The sequence below is a fragment of the Penicillium taxi genome (assembly GCF_028828555.1).
Source record: "Penicillium taxi strain IBT 34144 chromosome Unknown utg000001l_segment0_segment0, whole genome shotgun sequence".
Classification (NCBI taxonomy): domain Eukaryota; kingdom Fungi; phylum Ascomycota; class Eurotiomycetes; order Eurotiales; family Aspergillaceae; genus Penicillium; species Penicillium taxi.
This window is the reverse complement of record NW_026643203.1, coordinates 4,082,171-4,100,501: the sequence shown is the minus strand read 5'-3', so window position 1 is coordinate 4,100,501 and position 18,331 is coordinate 4,082,171. Positions and strand designations below refer to the sequence as shown.

General features: G+C 46.6%; 4 protein-coding genes across 4 annotated transcripts; 3 read left to right on the top strand and 1 right to left on the bottom strand.

Annotated features, from left to right (window-relative positions):
- Nucleotides 1-1,642: 1,642 nt before the first annotated feature.
- On the top strand, nt 1,643-3,578 carry vosA (the record flags this gene model as incomplete). Its single annotated transcript, XM_057204137.1, has 9 exons — nt 1,643-1,686; nt 1,760-1,897; nt 2,080-2,225; nt 2,316-2,400; nt 2,471-2,517; nt 2,568-2,676; nt 2,728-3,052; nt 3,106-3,228; nt 3,309-3,578. 9 exons carry the CDS (start codon nt 1,643-1,645, stop codon nt 3,576-3,578), a joined length of 1,287 nt encoding a protein of 428 aa, XP_057068210.1.
- Nucleotides 3,579-4,489: 911 nt separating this feature from the next.
- Nucleotides 4,490-7,959, top strand: N7495_001466 (uncharacterized protein; the record flags this gene model as incomplete). Its single annotated transcript, XM_057204136.1, has 2 exons — nt 4,490-4,615; nt 4,669-7,959. The coding sequence occupies 2 exons, from the start codon at nt 4,490-4,492 to the stop codon at nt 7,957-7,959; spliced, it is 3,417 nt and encodes a 1,138-aa protein (XP_057068209.1).
- Nucleotides 7,960-10,414: 2,455 nt separating this feature from the next.
- Nucleotides 10,415-11,037, top strand: N7495_001465 (uncharacterized protein; the record flags this gene model as incomplete). Its single annotated transcript, XM_057204135.1, has 2 exons — nt 10,415-10,454; nt 10,604-11,037. 2 exons carry the CDS (start codon nt 10,415-10,417, stop codon nt 11,035-11,037), a joined length of 474 nt encoding a protein of 157 aa, XP_057068208.1.
- A 3,157-nt stretch (nt 11,038-14,194) lies between these two features.
- Nucleotides 14,195-18,037, bottom strand: N7495_001464 (putative ubiquitin-specific protease UBP12; the record flags this gene model as incomplete). Its single annotated transcript, XM_057204134.1, has 2 exons — nt 14,195-14,697; nt 14,752-18,037. The coding sequence occupies 2 exons, from the start codon at nt 18,035-18,037 to the stop codon at nt 14,195-14,197; spliced, it is 3,789 nt and encodes a 1,262-aa protein (XP_057068207.1).
- Nucleotides 18,038-18,331: the final 294 nt, after the last annotated feature.

The window sequence follows — 18,331 nt, the reverse complement described above, 5'->3', positions numbered from 1 at the left end:
TCCCACATACTTTTTTTCATTCCCCTCTTCTCGGACTATGTCCTTTTAGGCTCTTTTGCTTCTTCTCTCCCTTGCGCCTATACCATTACCCCTCATCGAAAGATGTCTTTTTGATTTCGCTAATATACAGGAATGCAAGGGGATTGCTCCCTGTCCTTGATATTTTGCATTCTGACATTTTGACATTTTGACATTTTGACATTTTGGCATCTTGGCATTTCTGGGGTGGGATCTCGAGATCACTTTCTCAGTGTTGAACTTTCTCTGTTGAACTTTCTCAGTGTTGAACTTTCTCAGCGTTGAACTTTCTCAGTGTTGAATTCACTCAGGGTTGTACGATATACTGTGTTTGACACTGGAACACCAGACCTGAAACTGACCTGGGGATCTTCGGATTGTGCACATTCCAACTGATACATTGATACAGGGTTTTTAGCCCCAGGATCGAGCATTGGCCTCTCTGTTGACTCCGAAACAAAGCGAAGAATTGGTATGTCTCACATACTCTCAGAACTGTCAAAGAAAGTCTCGACTCCGAAAGGAACGGATGACATAAGGAAAGCTGAAATTTGGGGTTAAAAATTGGGTTTGGAATTATTGGAATTATTACTTGATAACCGTGGAATTTACTAAAAGATTTACTAATGCTCTATTCAGTTTAGTATATCAGACATTGGGGTCGGATCTCAATATCCGGGAACCCACTTTTGACTGGAATGTTTAGACGCCGGACCAGGGACCGAGTCCACTTTTGGCGTTTAGAATTCACTTCGACGGGAAACACCTGCATTAGTCGGCTATTCTAATAGGAAAGGAAGAGGGAGGGAAACGGAAAAAGAAAAAAAGGAAGACAAAAAAGAAGGAGAATTGAGTATAAGAATCCGAGATCAACTCTCATCTTATAACCCTTTTCGGCTATCAATACAATTTCGGATCAACTGCGGACTTACTACTTGGACCTCGAACTTGGTCGATACCAGCTGAACCCTTTTCTCTAACACCCACTTTTTTTGGCCGTCCTAACCGCTTAAACCTTGCAACGGTTCGATTGGGGGTTTCTTCTTACGGAGTACCCAGGCTATCATCCAATCAACTTGCAAAGAAAAACTCTTCTAATGTTCTGTGCGCCTAAACAGGTCTTACTCTTCTTCTGATTTGTTGCAGAAAGTTGAATTTTAATAGCCGGAAGAAGAAGAAAACCTTTTTTTTTTTTTTTTTTTAATATTCGGCTGATACAGATACTGGCGGTCATTGATTACTACTCAGATCGACATCTTTGTTCGGCCGCTTGCGAACTAAAGACCAAAAAAAAAAAAAAAAAAAAAAAAGAGGAAAAAGAGGAAAAAGAGAAAATCCAACCTGACGACACCACAAGCCGTTTTCAGTTGACGCAGAACATACTAAATTGGATCCATGGGAATTCATCGCTCCTACCGTGAATCCCGCACCTTCACATCTTAACTTTCCCCCACTACAGCTTCCCCCTCCACGACATCGTGACCATCTCTCATTCTTTCCTTCTTTTTTTCAGACCCATTCTTTCTTCTATTCTTCTCGGTCCCTTTCTTCCACTATTCACTGTTCCTCGGATCCGCAGTAATCTTATACTGCGGTCTTATCATTTCATTTCCCGGTCGTCTTGATGAGTGCCGTTTACGACGCTCCTTACAGTCGCGAAGCCCAGAGGTATATATCTCTGTTTTACCGTCAGCTCTTAACTTCGACTGACTTTCCAACTGACCATGTTGATCAATTCTAGTTCTGACTTTGATCTGGCCATTCGCCAGCAGCCCGACCGGGCGCGCGTGGCCGGGGGGAAGGAGAAGGAACGCAAACCTATCGATCCGCCTCCGATCGTTCAGCTTCGCGTTCGAGAGGAGGGCTCTTATCTCGCACAGTACGTGGATTCATCCCTATCCTTTCCTCTGCTCTGTTCTTTGTCTTTTCTCTCTTTCTCTCTCTCCGGTTTTAGGTTTACGGCAGTACCCTCCATCTCTCAGCCTTCCATGTCTTGTAGAGCAAAAGAGAATGAACAAAATATGTATCTATGGATCTGTACTGACTAATGCTCCCTTTCAGACACTACCTTCAAAGTCCTTATTTTTTCATGTGCTGCAGCTTGTACGATGCCTCAGAAGATCGCCCAGTGCCTGTTTCGCCTTCAACCGCGTTAGCTGGAACCCTGGTTTCGTCTCTTCATCGGTTGAAGGACATAGACAACAGTGGTGAGTTGGACTCAAGAACATACAGTGAATCAGGACTTGAGAGATTTATACGGTCACAAAAAGCGGAATTGGAGGCTAATACTGGAGTAGATGGAGGTTTTTTCGTTTTCGGCGACCTCTCCGTGAAGATTGAGGGCGAGTTTCGACTCAAATTCACCTTGTTTGAGATGAGAAAGTAAGTGCTGGGTTTTTGGATCTAGGATGGGCCGGAAACGGGAAACGGGAAATACTGACGTGTAGTTCAGAGACCAAGTCACGTACCTGAAAACCATCATCTCGGACAGATTCACAGGTAAGGATTTCAATACATTGCAATTTATGGGTCGTGCTAACAGACAGCAGTTTCCCCTCCCAAAAGTTTCCCAGGTATGATGGAGTCCACGTTCCTCTCTCGGTCGTTTGCGGACCAGGGCGTCAAACTTCGCATTCGCAAGGAACCTCGGAACATCATGTGAGTGAATTTACAGTGAATCTAAGAGGACTTCTCTGACAGCAAGTACAGGAAACGCTCACGTCAGGATGACTTTCCACAACCAATCCCCACTCGGTCTCCAGATCGACAGTCGATCCAGATCCCTCCAGCGGCCACTGGCTACACTGGGTATCCGGCAGCGAGTCGGGATTATTCTTATTACGGGGCTCAGCCTGTGAAAAGGCATAGGACCTCCATCGACTTTGGCCGCCAAGGCATCTACGACCCGGACCAGCGGATGGCTCGGCCCATGGATGCATATGGTCAACCAGCCAATCTGTACAGCCAGCCGGGGGCATACCAGACTCCAACGATGCAGACTTATGCCACGGGCCAGGTGGTGCCTGACTATGGGGTTCGTTCGAACTACATCTCCACCCCAAATTTCTCTCAGTCTAACCATTTCAGATGTCCTACGGTCTACCGCCGTCAGCCCCAATGTCCCAGATGCCAGATCCTTCTGGTCAGGCTCGGACAAGCCAACAGGCCGCCGTGGGTCAGCTGATGACGATGAACCAGCCAGGCACTCCTGTACGGCACCCCTCCTCAAATCAGTGAACCCTCAATAAGGAGATCCTTGCTAAGTATTTTCTTTTCTCATCGCTATACAGACCCCAGATTCGACAGGAGCGATGATGGCACAGGGATATGCCCGGTCACGATACTCAAACTCGAACTCGACTAGTCCTTCTATTCTTCCTCCATTGCAACGGAACCGCTACTCAGGTCCCAACGGGAACATGCGTGGCTATTATGATCAACCCTCTCCATCGGCCACTCCAATTATTCATTCCCAGATGGTACTCGAAGGTGATCGGTATGGCACCGCGGCCGGCCCGACGGTTTTTGATCCTCAGGGGTCTCCGGACACGCCTCAGTGATGAAACTTGGTTCTTTTTTTTTTTTTTTTTCGTTCTTCTTCTTGCTTTCTTCTTCGCTCCTTTCGTTCAGGGCCTCGACGGTCCTGACCTCCCCTTTTACTTTTATGATGTTACTTTTTTTGTATTCACGTGTTTTTGGTTCCCTAACTGTCTGGATAGACTGGGGTGTTGGATATCTCGATTTTGGGTTTATATCACGGGTGGCTTGGGGGTTTTTTTCAGGCGCTGGTGGGTAGAAACAGGGGAGGTTTTGGTCTGTGATCTTGAAAAGTGAGGCTATAAAAATATCCCCTTGATGTAAATACTGGACCCGTCTGGCAGACTTAATCAACGCAATGGCTCATGCTTGTTCTTACTTCCACTCGATTTATAGCTCTACGTCCAATTGATCTCCATCTCTACACTTTTCTACTTTGGCTCACTTCAACTTTCAAATCTACTTTTACCGACTTTGAGTTTACTTCCACTTCCACCTTCATATCCACTATTATACTCTTCTCTCTCCTTATTCTTTTCCCTTCCATATCTCTCTTGCTTTCTGAATCTCTGAACTTCATCACGATTTTCATCTTCTGAGCTGAAACCCTCTCAACAACCTTGATGACTTTTATCACTTTCTTGAATCACTTTCTTGAGTCACCTTCTTGAATCAGCTTTCTCTTCTTTGCAAGAACCTGATATCTTTCCACTTCCTTTTCACGTGTCTGATATTTACTCCAACTTTGTTGTCTTTCCAGAATACCTGCTTTCCTGTTCCCAACTTGAATTTATTTTACTTTCTGATCTTCACCACTCTTGTTGTCTTTCACGAAGGAGCTGCTTCCTTGTTAACAACTTGATTCCTTGTCACCATCGTGATCCTGTATCTCTTTCTCTCTTTCTTGCTGTTTCATCGGCAACTGAGTCACATCATGGATCCTTCAGACCCCGATTTCCTTTTCACGATGCCGAAACTCGGCGATCACAATGAGACCGAAGTGACCTGCAGCTGGTCCGGCAACCTTGCCGACCCCGTCGAAGCCAAAGTCACCATCAACGTACGTATACCGCTCCCACGATTGACTCCCCCATAGCTAATTTCCTCTTCCAGTTCTGGTCCGAGCCCGACAATGAGGTCCTTATTCTAGATGCCAGCTCATCCAACATTGAAGTCGTGTCCCGCGAACTTGTCGAGCATTACATTCTCCAGAGTGACGGGGACTTTGCTGCAGAGCTTGAGGAATACTGCGCCCGCGAGCAAGAAAATGACGCTATTAAGCTTTCGCAGAAACGCTCCAGAGCTAAGAAGAGCATGGCTTCAGTTGATATTGAATCGAAGTCGGCCACCGATGAGCACGACCTGTTTATTTCCAACTCCGACACCAACTGTACCGAGCCCAAGGCTATAGCTACCGAGATCAAACCTCGTGTATCTACCTTCAGCTTTGACTCCACCGTTACCAAGCCCAGTTCTACAGTTGTTGAGATTGTTTCCAAGTCGGCCACCGATGAGCACGAGCTGTCTACTTCCAACTCCGACACCAACGGTACCGAGCCCAAGACTGAAGTCGTTGCGATTGATTCCAAGTCAGTCACCGATGAGCACGACTATTCTACTTGTAACGTTGACTCCACCGTGACCAATCGACGAATTGCCCCTATACGCAGACCTATCGAGGCTGCATTTGTCGAGAATGACCCTCGTGTATCTACCACTAACTCCAACACCACTGATACCAAGCCCAAGGCTACATTTGTCGAGATTGAACCTCGTGTATCTACCTCCAACGTTGACTCCACTGTGACCGGTCGAAGAATTGCCCCTATGCGCAGATCAGCCAAGGCTACATTTGTCGAGAATGACCCTCGTGTATCTACCACCAACTCCAAAACCACTGGTACCAAGCCCAAGGCTACAGTTGTCGAGATTGAATCTCGTGTAGCTACCTCCAATGTTGACTCCGCCGTGACCAACCGACGAATTGCCCCTATGCGCAAACCGATCAAGCCTGCATTTGTCGAGAATGAACCTCGTGTATCTACCTCCAATGTTGACTCCACCGTGACCAATCGAAGAATTGCCCCCATGCGCAAATCAACCAAGGCCACATTTGTCGAGAATGACCCTCGTGTATCTACCACCAACTCCAACACCACTAGTACTAAGCCCAAGGCTACAGTTGTCGAGATTGAATCTCGTGTATCTCCCTTCAACTTTCAATTCCAAAATTCTCAGAGTGACGAGTCTGATCAACCCATCCACCCCCGCGTAGTGTTCTTTGACGTCGCTTCCGAGTGTCTATCAGACCTCAAAACCTCCAGCAGCAGTTATGCTCCCCAACCCACCAATATCTCTCCCCTGGCCAGGTTCTCTACAAACTGTCAGCCAAGCTACTGTGGTTCACACACACCTGACCCCTCCCCTGTTCAAGAATCAGCCGATGAGGACGATACCATCTTGAAGAAAGCCGGGGAAGGCGATTCTCTTGGATCTCTCTTTGAAGAGCGAGATGCTGACACCGACGAGGGTGATTCTCTCGATTCTCTCTTTGAGGATAGAAATGCTAAAAATGATGCCCCATTTGAGGAAGCCGAGGAAGGCGATTCACTTGGTTCTCTCTTTGAAGAACAGGATAATTCCTGTGGTTTTTTCTTTGAAGACCATAAGGAGCAATCAACTGTAGTGAGCTCGAGCCGCCTTGAGAGACTCATTGATGAACACGAAGCCGAGAAGCGCAAAGCCAAGGCCGCATCCCATGCCAGTTCTAACGCCCTGGCTGTCCCAACTGGACGCCGTATTCTGACTCCCGCTCAAGATAGTGCCCGCCGTGGTGCCCCTATAAACGCAAGCCCTCCATACCTTTCCAATACAGAGCGGTGCACTGGCTCGTTCGATGATGAGAGCGACTTCGGAGATTCGCCCCCTCCTGGCCTATTTGACGGCCCAATCTCAAAGTCACTCCCCGGAAGCCTTTCTTTTGACAGCCCATCACCTCGCGGTCTTTGTGAAGATGATCAAGTTGCCTCAGTTGGCGAGTCGGGCAGCGTGGCATCTTTTGATCCACACTCTGCGACTGGACCCGTTTACACGCCCTGTCACAATGCGCTCCTGTTCGAAAACACCTCGACCGAGGTTTCTTTGGATGGGGAGGAATGGACCGATGATGATCCCGAACTCGATATCCTCGCAAAAGCCGAGTATAACTGGGAGCTGGAGGAGCTCAAATGGCCGAAGTGGACCTTCGAAAACGGTTTGCTTAAGGTCCGTACCATTGCGATCACCGAGCGTGCCCAGTGGCGCGCCGTCATCAGGCTTCGTGTGAAGATTGAGCTTGGTGATGACGGCCTTTTGGAAATTAAAATTCCAAAACTGGGCCGCTTCGTTGCCGATAGAGATAACTGCGGACTCATTTTCAACCAGGATAAAGGTCGAGGATTTCTGTACGACTCCTCTAACTTCAATGATGCCCACCTAGTTGGAAATGGGTTCGCAGGTGCGTGGACTGGTAGCGAAGGGTTGCTTCTTCGCTTCCGTGAAGTGAACAAAGATTTCCACACTCTGAAGGATTTCAAACTCATTTCTACCATTGTGGAAGAAGCCATTCCGGGTGATGGAAAGTCGCAGGCCCTTCGATACACGGCCTACTGCGCGGTCAAGCTAGGCTATCTCTTCTCGAGTGATAATTGTGTGATGACACTGTTTGTCCAGGGTGGCCCAGATGGCCGCCAGAGCTTCTTTTTGGAGGGTAGTGACGTCGGGCAACAAATCAGCCTCGCTGCTTTTGGGCTGATGTCAAAGCCCGGCGTCACGGAGCTCAAGGTAGTGTGCACTGCCGGCAATCTGGCAGGTTTCAGCATCACCTGGGACTTCAAAGAACATCAGGCCGAGCGCCACCGTATTTTCCCTCAAATAACCATGGACTGTGACCTCACTGCCGTCAATAACCACTTTGGTCTGGTCCGAGGCTTTCCTCCAGGACACACCCCAGAGTCAGTGCCCACAGAGCTTCCGGAGGAGGAATTGATTCCAGAGAAGCCTCTTCTGCACGCATCTGCAGACTGGAAGATCCCCTGGGAGTTCATCATCCAGGGGGTCATTGTCGTAATGATGATGGTACTCTGCGCAGGGCTAGGTGGTAGAGAGTATATTAACTCTCGCCCGGCCCTGCGCAAAGCCCTGGGCGAGGCCCTGATCCATGTCATTCGTGTCCTATTTGGAATTGCCTCTCCGAGGTGTGCATGCCCGGAGAGGGTCTTTGCAGACCCTGTCTTTATGGTCCCGGATGGACCGCTCTCCTTCCGGGACCGGGTGGATTATGCGCTCGGGTGGAAGGGAGGTGTGGATGGGCCGTATCATGCGGCCTACTACGCCTCTTATTTCTCCCCGGCCGCCAGGGTGTAGGGGTCGGTGACCTGAGAAGGGTTACTTGGGAAGTAGGAGGCGTAGATGGCCTACATCATAGAGCTATGTACGCCTTGCTGGTCTTATAAACACAAAAAACTTAAAATTTATTTGTATTTATTTCTATATGTCATAGGCCGAGGCCACAAAAAACATTTCGATGACTGGAGGGAGTCGTAGATGGCCCATATAATTTAGTCATCTACGCCTCATAAACCTCTTCTCAACCCCCGAGGTCGCAAATAACAGACCTCGGGTTGTTCAATACATAGTCAGTATTAATCCTTGGTATCTATTTTAGCAGAATTTCGATATTATCCAATAGTTATTATCAATTTAATGTGTATTTCGAAGTAAACACCAGGGTATAAATACCGGTCAATGCCAACTATAGTATTCCAAGGGGCCTCCTATGATCCATCCTTGGAGCCTTGGAGCGTACCAACTTGCCTAGGTAGAGTTCCTCAAGAAAATACCAAGTGTGCTCCCCCACATTCCAACCTTGTAAGCATGAATATCTTCCGGAGGCAGGATTTGATCCAGAGTGTTACCCATGCATCGGATCTCAGAAGCTCCCACCAGAGACCAACTTTGGAATCAAGTCTTATATACAGGTGGTTAAGGTCCTAGAGCTGTGCCAGAAATATGAAACTTTAGGACCTCAACCTTGGAATTAACCCAATCTCACTTCACTATCCAGTATCAGTTCGACATTGCTCTCGCTTTACCTAGATACACTTACAAATTCCAGTCTCTCATTCTCAAAATGGAATAAGAGAACTTCTCTCGATACTCTTCCTAGTTAACCTCCTCTTATTGATATTTCCACGGCCGTATCATCATTCCTGTCCGAGCTAGTGCTCACTGTGGCTCCAACATGAGCGCAAGCCATCCATACCTTTCGAATCCGAAGTGATACACTCGAAATGATGTCGGGGATTCTCTCCTGCCTAGCCTATTCGACGGCCCTATCCCCAATTCACTACCCGGCGCCACAAACACTCGTCAGAAATTGGCCTGCAACGGTCCATTGGCTCATTAGTCAGTCATATGCGCAATGTCGTTACAGACCATTCGGGTTTGATACCTTCTACATTGGAATCGGGGCCACTGTCTCCTTTGAACACTCACTCTCCTCAACAAAATCTATTTATTTAGCTTAGTCCTGGCACCTGAGGGAGTGGGACATCTTTTCCAAAACATTTGGATCTGTTAGAGGACGAATATGGTGACGAGCTGTCGGTGATTGAGCGCGGCATGGACTAGTACTATGTTAATGATTTTTCTTATTTATTTCCATATATTCAAGTATTTGTATTTTCTTGTTTCATTTCTTCTTTGATTTTTATCTAACTAATTGGGTAGGTTCCAAAATATCAATTGATGCCCAGGCGTAGATACCTACTTAGGTGTTCATCCATACAAACTAGTTGCCGAAGATCATCATGAGGTCTTCTCACATTATTTCTTATCTCATTGTATTCATGGATCTAAGATGAGATGACATTAATCAATTATTATAGATATTTGTCACTATTGCGTTCATATATTGCGGTCACGCAAGCGTAGAGCATGGAATACTTTGAAACGCCATTGCCATATGTTCATGCCTTCCTAATCGATTCCCATATTTGTTGACCTCTCTAGACTTTACATCTATTTTTCTTCTTCGCATTTTGCTTGAATTTCTTTGCAACCAGTTTTTCACTGTACCCTGATCTGCTGTTTTGTTTTCAAAATGCCTCCCGTTCGTTCGAAACGTCGCAACATCAACTATTCAGCTGCCTTCACAGTTTGGATTCCTCCCAAAGCAGGTTTGAATCTTGAGCACGAAAATTCTCGGACTGAAAAGCGGAATCGACTTCTTTCACGTTTAACCACGCGTAAGTGTTTTCCTTGTTTGTTTGTTCTTGCCATGTACTCAATGCTGATATTGCCGTTCACACATCAGATCATTCACTTGTTGGGTCAGTGGTCCTTTCAGAACCAGTTCCAAAAGATGGCTCAGATTCCCTCACACATCCTTCCCTGGATGGTAAGTCACAGACTAACTCTGAAGCACGATCTTCGGAAGACAGTTCTAGTCATCAGGCCGCTTCAATCACGTCGTTCAAACCCACACTTAAACAGCCAAATAAACCCAATCGTGACAGACTGATGATTGAGTCGAGACACTCAAAGATTCAAAGATCGAAAAATGCTTTCACTGCCGGGGAGAATCTCTCGTCTAAGCAGTCTGGGCACCTTATCCATGATGCACCTGTTGATATCCGGGGACAAAATTCACTCGGTCTAGGAATTGGTCATATTCCCATTGCCAGTTTTAGTCTTTCTGTTGAGAATCTCCAGCGCTACAGTGAGATAAATCCCCAGCTTCTTTCCATCGAGCGGAGAGGACAACGGCGATCTCGGCAACGACAGACATTTCAGCAACAATATGAGTTATATTCAAATCATGGTGGACTTCGTGGAATCCGCGTTCAGGATCTCCAACGGTATGTATATGCACCTCATATTCTGGCTCCAGCTATCAGACTTCTACGACCTGCTCCTATTTTTCGATCAATAAAGAGTGAGTCTTCTGTCAAACACTCAATTCACGCTTCTCGAATCCACTCGATCCCAAAGTCTAACCTCCTTTCAGACACAGATGATGTATTCATTGCAGGAAGTGTTGGAGAACAACCTTCTCGACAGCGTGTTGTGGCCTCTGCAGTCAAATCTCCTCCTCGTCAGAAGACTCGACTTGACACTTGGAATTGTGGTGACCTCCATGGAGTGGGGTATGGATATGGATACGCAGGATATGGAGGAAACCATTTTCATCTAAATGAAGAACCCAACTTGCCACGCTCTCTTACCACCTATGAGATGCTGACTGACATGCAACGTGAAGAGATTATTCGTTCTTTCCATGCCATGAGTCAGAAGGATATGACCCTGCTATCTGTGGTCAGTACTGAAGATCTTGCTGAGCAGAATGCACTGTTGGCAGGCTTGGAGCAGAGCCTGGATCTTTTCCCGGGTGTGAAAATTAGTGCTGAGGTGGAAGATGATTCTGATGTTACAATTATTTGAATGGAGTAAGATGATGAGATGTTTGTTGGAATATCCATGAGCTCTGTGGTTGGTCTGATGAGGATTCTGATGAATGTTGACGTTGTTGTTGCCTTTTATCTCGGCGTCTGCTGTCGTTTGGCTTTGTGTCTCAGCGTTTGGGAGATTAGGGTTCTCTTTTCACTATGCAATTATTTGCATTTATTCTAAATCTGCCAGGACACTTGGATATTGTTTAATGATATTAAAAAGTCCCCGATGGAAGACTTCCGTGTTCTGATAGACATAGTTTCTCAAAAAAGAGTTTGAATACTGTGGTACTTGGTAAGGATTAACATGCCTGACCATGATCTGATTTCACTCTTACTCTTATTCTAGGAGTCTCACTAACTTGTAAATCTTGAATCGATATGTATTATAGCCTCAAGTTTTTCTACTTAAATAATTTCTCTTCATTTCTCTGCTCTTCACCCTTTCAATGGAGAAAAAATGGTCGGCTATCCATGGATAGAACTTGGAACATTCTGCACCGATATAGCTAAGTAGCTCATGAAACAACCATAGGACCAACGAAGAAATCAATGACTCTTTCTAGAGGGCGTTTCTCATTATCAAGACCTTCTATCTGCTGAAAATAGCATTGAGGACGTCACCTCCCTATATACCAGGACGAGCGAATTGGACAGGAGAGCAGTGGGCCAAATCACTTGTTTGGACCTTTGCACCTTAGATCAAGTGAAGGAAGAGGTTACAAATTGCGAAGATAACCTTGGAAGTCTCGTGGATTCAGATAACCAACTAGTTGGCAGTAGAGGTCGGCACGGTTTTACCGATATCCGTATCCGTAACCATAACTGTAACCGTAGAATTTCTACGGTTACGGTTACGAAGAAATGCCCTCTATCCATAGCTTATATCACGTGTCTAGAACGACCTGCAGTTCTAATATATATTTCCACATTTATAGAGGTGTAAATCTCATATAATTCTCAAGTAAAAGAATTTTCAATTAGGAATCAAAACCATATACATCTCTTAACAAAACTAACTCTCTATAGTCTTACTGTTCAGAGATTGTCGACGAACACCTAGGATATCCCTTACAAAACTGAAAAGACTTTCTACTGAAACCTCAGCTGCTGGGATACCAAGGTAGTCCCTTGCAACTGCTGCCATCCTGGGGTATTGATCCTTATAAGCGTTCCACCATGAAAGCAGCCACTTAGAGTCATCTTGGTCTTCTATTAATCCTTCTACTTAAATAGGAGGTTCATCAAAATAGCGATCAAGATCAGAAGACCGAGATACTTCTTGAATGTACCTTTTCTAGAAGACGAGCCCTCATACCTGGTCGAGCAGGATGATCCATAGTTATAGAAGTAGAACTAGAGATGGAGGTAGCCAAATGGGGATATTTCTTATGAAGAAAGACCTTAATGTTCTGAATGATTCTTTGGATAACCCCATCTTTAAGCTCTTGTTCTAAAAGAGCAAATTTGACACGTGGATCAAGAGTAAGAGCTATATAATAGATATCTTGCATATCCATAAGATCATAGTATTTCCTATACTTTTGCATTTCAACGAAGATAGTAGAAGATATATCAGGACTAAGCCCTGCAAAATCGCCTTTAAAAGAAGCTGTTTCTATAAGGAGGTCATGCAATTCATAGTAAATAGGAGTTACTAGACTTATATGAAGTTGCCACTGAGAGATAAGTTGGATAAACTCATAGAATCTTGAAAGAACCATAGCAAGCTCACGAAGATTAGACCAATCATCATTTACAAACGATATCAGCTGATTCTGAACCTTATTCCAATGTTTAATATGCTCTTGAGCAAGGATAGCATCTTGAATCTTAAGATATGTCGAGTTCCAACGTGTCTCGATATCATACCTGGAACTATAAGTATATATAGGAAAGAGAGAAAGGAATCTTGCTTACCGAATGAGCTTATCAGGTAATCCATGCGTCTGATAAATGATTTGCCAATGCTGCTGTCTTTGATGACTCCTAGATACCCAAAGGGCTAGGATTCGTACATGAGCTAACGCAGAATGCCCAGCTGGTAAGCTCTTATGGTCCGTTAGAATACCACAGACATCTAAAGAAGATTGATAGTCGCCAGACCCGGCGTGGTAGGAGACTCATTCTATGAATGAATAACTATTTAGATATCAAATTAGGGACTTGGGATGATAAGTTTCTATCGCAGTATAGTATGATTTATTTAGGCGGTGGCATAATATCACGAATATCCGTAATCCGTATCCGTAACCGTAGAAATTCTACGGTTACGGATACGGATATAAGCTCTCGACTACGGTTACGGATACGAATAATCCAAAATCTTACGGATATGTATCCGTGCCGACCTCTAGTTGGCAGCAGGCATATTATGAGATAAAGATATCGTTTCGACTCGTTTCGGAATGAGAATTTCATACTTCGAGCTCAGTTGTGCCGTTTCAGATGACATTTTGACTGTCTTTGGACGTGTTGAAAGTCTTCTGCGGCATTTACAGCCGATATCTCGGCACGTGACTGTCATACTGAATGCGGTCAATTTTATGAGTGTTGAATTATTCGAACGTGCCTATTAGAAAACTTATGGCATCGCTCTTATGTATTAATAGCTCTTTTATATTCTACCGTCTTAGTCTACAGGATCCGCTGATAAGAGATAAGAAGCGATAAGTTCTTATCGCGATTCCGACTTCCATGTATGGTTTGTAATGATCTACAACCCTCCAGGTCCAGGGCTCCCTGAGTTTCCTCCCACACTTTCCAGTTTCTATAGGCAGAGATAATAGATCTAGTTGTGTATCCAGGGCAGCTAAAATTAAGTTGTAGTATGATCCATAGGTGGCGCCCACTGCGACCTCGGGATATTGTTCGTAATTTGGACAGTGTAGTACCACGTACCACTGGTATAACCTCTATACCATAGTCTTTACTTTCCAATGGTAGTACCCGTGGTCCTACATAGGTGCCTAAATAGGTACATAGGTGTATAAGATCCTTCCAAGTCTGGAAATATTAAATAGAAATGAAATGAGATGCATACCTATCCTATGGCGTTGAAAGTGCCTTGTTGGAACCAGAAATGAAACTAAGATATTTTGACGATATGGAAATTCAAAAAAATATGTCATTAACTGGTATGCCCAGATCTAATCAACCCGCAACTCCACAACAGAAAGCTCATCGCTAGAGGCATCTTCCAGCAGAGCCGGGACATCTTCAAATGAGACGTCCCCCTCCGACGCCAAAACCGAGCTATCCAACTCTTCAAGATGGTCACCAGGTTCGGAATTGTTATCTCCGACGGCGATGTTGCTGTCGTCATCTTCGAAAAGGTTATCAGTCATGGACTGGCTACCATCCGGGGAAACAGGACGGTTGAAGGTCCAGCTAGGCTGGCTGAACGCGATATCCAGAGGGTTGGAATCGGAGGCGTCTTCCCCAGGGGTCGATGGTGAGGACGAAGCTGATTCGGGTTGTTCGGGCTGTTCAGGCTGCTGGGGCTCTGGGGCTTCCTCCTGTCGGTATGCAGCAACAATTCGCTGCAACTCGGGGCCACCCAGCGGGGCGGCGGATTGGCGTCGGTAGAATAATAGGTATGCGCTTGAAGAAAACATACGCGTGGTGTCCTTCATGATCGATGCGCTGGAGTCTATAAGGTATGGTCAGAAAGTGCGTACCAAATTAAAGAAGAAAAGAAACTTACCATTGAAGTCACACCAATCACCTGTAACCCAATTCTTGGCATACGCGAAGTAGTGACCGCCACTCATGGTTCCAGAGTGGCAGTCGACGCCAATCAGGTCATATTTGGATCCCTTTTCATGGGGACCTTCAATGTATTCAGACAGATCAAGATCATTCAAGGGGAAATCGACCACTGTGCTAAGTTTTGATCGTCCTCCGCGGCCATGTCCCGACTGGGTGAAACGCTTCAGATGGATCACTAGAATATCGGGAGCATACCAAATCTCAAACTGCTTCTTGGCCTGTCGGTGCTCCTTGCATCGAGGACAGTACCAAGCATCGTCTTTAGAAAGAATCTCGTCCTTGCGAAACTCGTTCAAGCACTGGTCAAGGCTAATTCCCTGGTCTCGCTTGGCATCACGCTCAGCGCGGAGCTTGATGATTTCTGGGTCGTGAATGTACTCGATTGTAGACCAAGTAGAATTGCCCTGGCTGCTTGGGCGCTTGCTTTTGTCTCCACCAAACAATTCGTGACGAGCCTCCTCTTTCCATTCAAGAACGATCGAATCACCCTGAGATAAAATAGACTTTTGGTGAGCAGTGGCCCCAAACTCAGACTCATCGGAGTCACTGCCGTTGTGTTCATCGATGCAGTCCTCTGGAGAATCATCGATTTTGGGGGTTGGAAGGCGCGAAGCAATAAGGGGGTATTGCTCAAAAGCATTGAAGTTGCGACCATGAGGAATTGTTGAGTTCAAGTTGCGACGACGAGTGCTCCCTGCTGGGTATGACGCCATACGAGCAGCCTGTTCTTGAACAGTGACATCGAACAAATTCAGCAGTTTGGCTGGAAAAACGCTGGCCAAGGACCGAGGTAGAGTATTATCAGTCACCTCAGTTGCGTCGGTATCTTCAGTTCCCGCATTGCTGGACGGGGACATTTGCTGCACTGAAATGTTCACTAGACTATCTTCGCCATCGACAGAATCAGTCTTCACACGAGGGTCGGAGTCAGAATCTTCCGCGTTCATTATAACGGTATCCGATCCTTCCGGTGTCTGAACATCCTCGATCTGATCGTTCGTCTCGTTAAGAATGTCACGAGTTGTCATGGTGGCCACATGCTTGAAGATCTTGCGATAGATGGATTCAAGATCTTTGGCTTCTGCCTGAGACAGTGTAATGATAAATGGAAGTGCGAATACATCGCGTTTCATCTGGCTTTTCTTACCGCCACCGGCCTTTCGTCGATGGAAGATAGGAATTAGAACGGTGTCCTCCACGATAGGAGAATCTAACTCGACAATGACCACGGAGTCTTTGGCATCCACGTTGAGGTCGACAAGAGATGCAGTCTCTCTGTCCATTATCTGCCAGAACGCTCCATCGCTCAGTTCGGCACAAAGGAGCAGTTCAGGATCAACCTGTCTCTTGGAGGCAACCCAGTTTTTGAGTTCGCTGATAGGAGCCAATTTGTCGACTTCAACGGTGAAGCGCTTCGGAGCCGAAGAAAGAGGCATGTAGATAATCTCTCGGTATATCACGTTGCGCTTCTCCACGGGGATTGGCAGCGTGAGATTGCTGAAAGGATCGAACATTATGCTGACTTTGTCACACTCCGGGCAGGTCAGCGTCGACTTGTACATTCCAGCAAACAAGTCAATGATGACGGAATCGTTGCGAGCCTTGTAGTCGGTCCACGACTTGGCAGCAAACTCCTCCAATAACTTGCGATGAATGACCATGTCATCGGTGGAATCTGTTTTCTCAATATACGGCTTTTTTTGAATCCGGTTGAGGTCTTCGGAGAGACTGTCCAATGTGAACATGAGAAACTCCTGGCTGTCCTGTTGATCCCATCCCGCCATCATTGGGTTGCATCGTCCGACCTGTTCACGGAAGCGTCGAGGATTAACGGTAGGAGACGGGGAGCGGTACACATTGTGGAGCAAATGGGCGTATGCTGATGCAAAGTTGCCATTGAATCCAAGAACGTTCGTATGGTTGAGGTCCGCCTTGTGAGCGTTCTGAAGGAAATAAACGCTTAATTCTTCAACAGCTCTGAGACACTGAGTGGCGGCGTTTTGATAGCAGGTATTGCCGAGATTGTTCAAACCGGTCACACCTAAACGATTGCCACTGGGCTTGTGGCCTCCTGGGAGGTTCAGGACAGGGCTTGATTTGCCACTGCTGGCGGTGCTCTTGATCGATGGGACAATATCCTTCTTTTGATCGATGGGGATTCCCATGCGTTTCAAAGCCAAAGCCGACACCTCGCTAGTCCATTCACCACCACCTGGACCGCCAATCTGTTCCTCTAGAACCACTGCATTCGTTTCGACCAGACCTGCCATGATCAGCGTCATACGGCCGTTGTAGTTCTGATTGGATGTCTGATCCTTCACGCCCTGCAGCAGTTCGCGGTCTGTAGTTTCAGCCAAAGATAGAAATGTGTTCACGTCAACAGAAATGGTCTGGTGGGTAGACGAAAGAAGGGAAGAAGCCTTTGTGGGCGAAGTAGCCCGAGATACGGACGGAGTGCCGCTGGGACGACTACCGAGAATCTTCCACACGCGGACTTTTGTCGACATGTCAATACCAGCCAACTCCTTGACCTTTTTCAACCATTTTTGGAAATTTGTCTGGCGACCTGCCAGTGCTCTCGCGGGCGGAAGAGACTTCTCCTTCAAAGCTTGAGGAGTAAGAAGGGCGGAGGGATTTGACAACTTGTAGATACTGACAACAGGGGGATTCAATTCGTAGAGAACGTTGGAGTGGTTTCCAGTTTGGATTGTTTCATGGGCATATCGGACAATCACAGAGGATGGGCTCACCAGGCCGTACCAATTGATGATCAGGTCCCAACCTTCCTGTGGAATGATCTCGTAATCAACACCCAACTGTAAATCTGGACGCAAAGGAACGAAAATCTGGTCATGTTCATCATGGAGGTTGATATTGGTGGGATCGTCCAAGATGACGTCTGTGTTGTCGACAGGACCAAGTTCGTGGCTCAATGAATCCTTGTCAGCGAGGTGCGAATGGGTGGTGCTCCGTGCAAACACTCTGTTCAGCCACACTTTGGAGATGACGAAACCTTTTTGGCCATCCTTGAGAGGTTGTTGGCTCAAAGTAAGCACCTGAGCGACCTGTTCGTCGATGACATTAGGGGAATCCTCAACGGCGGTTTCGGCCATAACAGTATCCTTCTGCTCGCTGTCGTCGATCTCAGATGCCGGTCGCTTGGAGTTCTGCTCCGAAGACTGGCCATCTCCATTCGCAGGAGTGGCTTGTGAATCGGACATAACGAAAGAGAGCGCAATGTCTGCAGTGGCGCCCGCGGGGATAGGCGAGCGACCACTGGAAGAAGCGGGTTCAGCGCTGGGAGGACGTGACCGCAGATGAGCCGGAACGTATCGGTTCGGAGAATTGTCACGCTTTCTGCGGGGGTGGGAGGCCGAATATCGCTGTCTAGAGTAAAATCGAGGCAGACAGGGCGGCGGCGCAGAGCGGCCGTTACGTCCGCCTTCAGGGCTAATTGGTCGGGCTTCAGGCGAAATTTTACGACGCTTGGTGGGAGACGTCGTGGCGGGGAGCTG